This window comes from Penaeus vannamei, chromosome 15 (assembly GCF_042767895.1).
Source record: "Penaeus vannamei isolate JL-2024 chromosome 15, ASM4276789v1, whole genome shotgun sequence".
NCBI classification, from domain to species: domain Eukaryota; kingdom Metazoa; phylum Arthropoda; class Malacostraca; order Decapoda; family Penaeidae; genus Penaeus; species Penaeus vannamei.
The window spans coordinates 2611927-2614426 of record NC_091563.1 but is presented as its reverse complement, the minus strand read 5'-3'; the positions used below and the strand labels follow the sequence as shown (position 1 = coordinate 2614426).

The window sequence follows — 2500 nt, the reverse complement described above, 5'->3', positions numbered from 1 at the left end:
CCTTACCTACGAGTTTTGGCCACCGGGGAAATCTTGACCTCGACCTTACCTACGAGTTTTGGTCACCGGGGCACCTTGACCTCGCACTTACCTACGAGTTTTGGCCACAGAGGAAATCTTAGCGTGTCCCTTACCTACGAGTTTTGGCCACCGGGGACACCTTGACCTCGACCTTACCTACGAGTTTTGGCCACCGGGGAAATCTTAGCGTGTCCCTTACCTACGAGTTTTGGCCACCGGGGAACCTTGACCTCGACCTCACCTACGAGTTTTGGCCACCGGGGAAATCTTGACCTCGACCTTACCTACGAGATTTGGCCACCGGGGAAATCTTGCCCTTACCTACGAGTCTTGGCCCCCGGGGAAATCTTGACCTCGCACTTACCTACGAGTCTGGGCCACCTGGGAACCTTGACCTCGACCTTACCCACGAGTCTTGGCCACCGGGGAAATCTTTACCTCGTCCTTACCTACGAGTTTTGGCCACCGGGGAAATCTTTACCTCGTCCTTACCTACGAGTTTTGGCCACCGGGGAAATCTTGACCTCGACCTTACCCACGAGTCTTGGCCACCGGGGAAATCTTGACCTCGTCCTTACCTACGAGTCTTGGCCACCGGGGAACCTTGACCTCGACCTTACCTACGAGATTTGGGCACCGGGGAAATCTTGACCTCGACCTTACCTACGAGTTTTGGCCACCGGGGAAATCTTGACCTCGACCTTACCCACGAGTCTTGGCCACCGGAGAAATCTTGACCTCGACCTTACCTACGAGTCTTGGCCACCGGAGAAATCTCGACCTCGCACTTACCTACGAGTTTTGGCCACCGGGGAAATCTTGACCTCGCACTTACCTACGAGTTTTGGCCACCGGGGAAATCTTGACCTCGATCTTACCTACGAGTTTTGGCCACAGAGGAAATCTTGACCTCGACCTTACCCACGAGCTTTGGCCACAGAGGAAATCTTGACCTCGACCTTACCCACGAGCTTTGGCCACCGGGGAAATCTTGACCTCGACCTTACCTACGAGTCTTGGCCACCGGGGAATCTTGCCCTCGACCTTACCTACGAGTTTTGGCCACCGGGGAAATCTTGCCCTCGTCCTTACCTACGAGTTTTGGCCACCGGGGAACCTTGACCTCGTCCTTACCTACGAGTTTTGGCCACCGGGGCACCTTGACCTCGACCTTATCCACGAGTTTTGGCCACCGGGGAAATCTTGACCTCGACCTTATCCACGAGTTTTGGCCACCGGGGAACCTTGACCTCGACCTTACCTGCGAGTTTTGGCCACCGGGGAACCTTGACCTCGACCTTACCTACGAGTTTTGGCCACCGGGGTACCTTGACCTCGACCTTACCTACGAGTTTTGGCCACCGGGGTACCTTGACCTCGACCTTACCTACGAGTTTTGGCCACTGGGGAAATCTTGACCTCGACCTTACCTACGAGTTTTGGCCACCGGGGAAATCTTGACCTCGACCTTACCTACGAGTTTTGGCCACCGGGGAACCTTGACCTCGACCTCACCTACGAGTTTTGGCCACCGGGGAACCTTGACCTCGACCTTACCTACGAGTTTTGGCCACCGGGGAAATCTTGACCTCGACCTTACCTACGAGTTTTGGCCACCGGGGAAATCTTGACCTCGCACTTACCTACGAGTTTTGGCCACAGAGGAAATCTTAGCGTGTCCCTTACCTACGAGTTTTGGCCACCGGGGACACCTTGACCTCGACCTTACCTACGAGTTTTGGCCACCGGGGAACCTTGACCTCGACCTCACCTACGAGTTTTGGCCACCGGGGAAATCTTGACCTCGACCTTACCTACGAGATTTGGCCACCGGGGAAATCTTGCCCTTACCTACGAGTTTTGGCCACAGAGGAAATCTTAGCGTGTCCCTTACCTACGAGCTTTGGCTTGGCCGAGCTGTTCCAGTTGCCGTGGCCGAGGCAGCCGGAGGTCCCGTCGCCGCAGGTCATGACGATGCCGTTGTCGGAAGCGAAGACGGAGAACCCGTCGCCGGCGCAGACGCGGGTGATGGACTTCCCCTTCAGGATCTCGACGACGGTGGGCCTCCCGCGCCACGCCTCCAGGCTCTCGTGGCCCAGCTGCCCCTTGCGCCCCTCGCCCCACGTGTAGACCAGGCACTCTGCGGCGGGGGCGGGGGAGGGGGAGGGAGAGAGGGAGAGGGTTAGGGGGTTAGGGGGCGGGGCGGGGGAGGGAGAGAGGGAGAGGGTTAGGGGGAGGGGGAGGGAGAGAGGGAGAGGGTTAGGGGAGGGCGGGGGAGGGAGGGGGAGAGAGGGAGAGGGTTAGGGGGAGGGGCGGGGGAGGGAGAGAGGTAGAGGGTTAGGGGGAGGGAGAGGGAGAGAGGGAGAGGGTTAGGGGGAGGGGCGGGGGAGGGAGGGGGAGAGAGGGAGAGGGTTAGGGGGAGGGGCGGGGGAGGGAGAGAGGTAGAGGGTTAGGGGGAGGGGGTGGGAGGGAGGTAGAG

At 58.8% G+C, this 2500-nt stretch overlaps 1 protein-coding gene across 3 annotated transcripts in view; it reads right to left on the bottom strand.

Moving 5' to 3' along the window:
• The window catches only part of LOC113815791 (serine/threonine-protein kinase Nek8), a 48866-nt gene that overhangs the window by 22220 nt on the left and 24146 nt on the right, over positions 1-2500 (bottom strand). For all 3 annotated transcript variants that reach the window (XM_070130287.1, XM_070130289.1, XM_070130290.1), the window contains one exon: positions 1916-2161. In XM_070130287.1, the coding sequence (XP_069986388.1) occupies positions 1916-2161 (246 nt within the window). The remainder of the gene's footprint in view (positions 1-1915; positions 2162-2500) is intronic.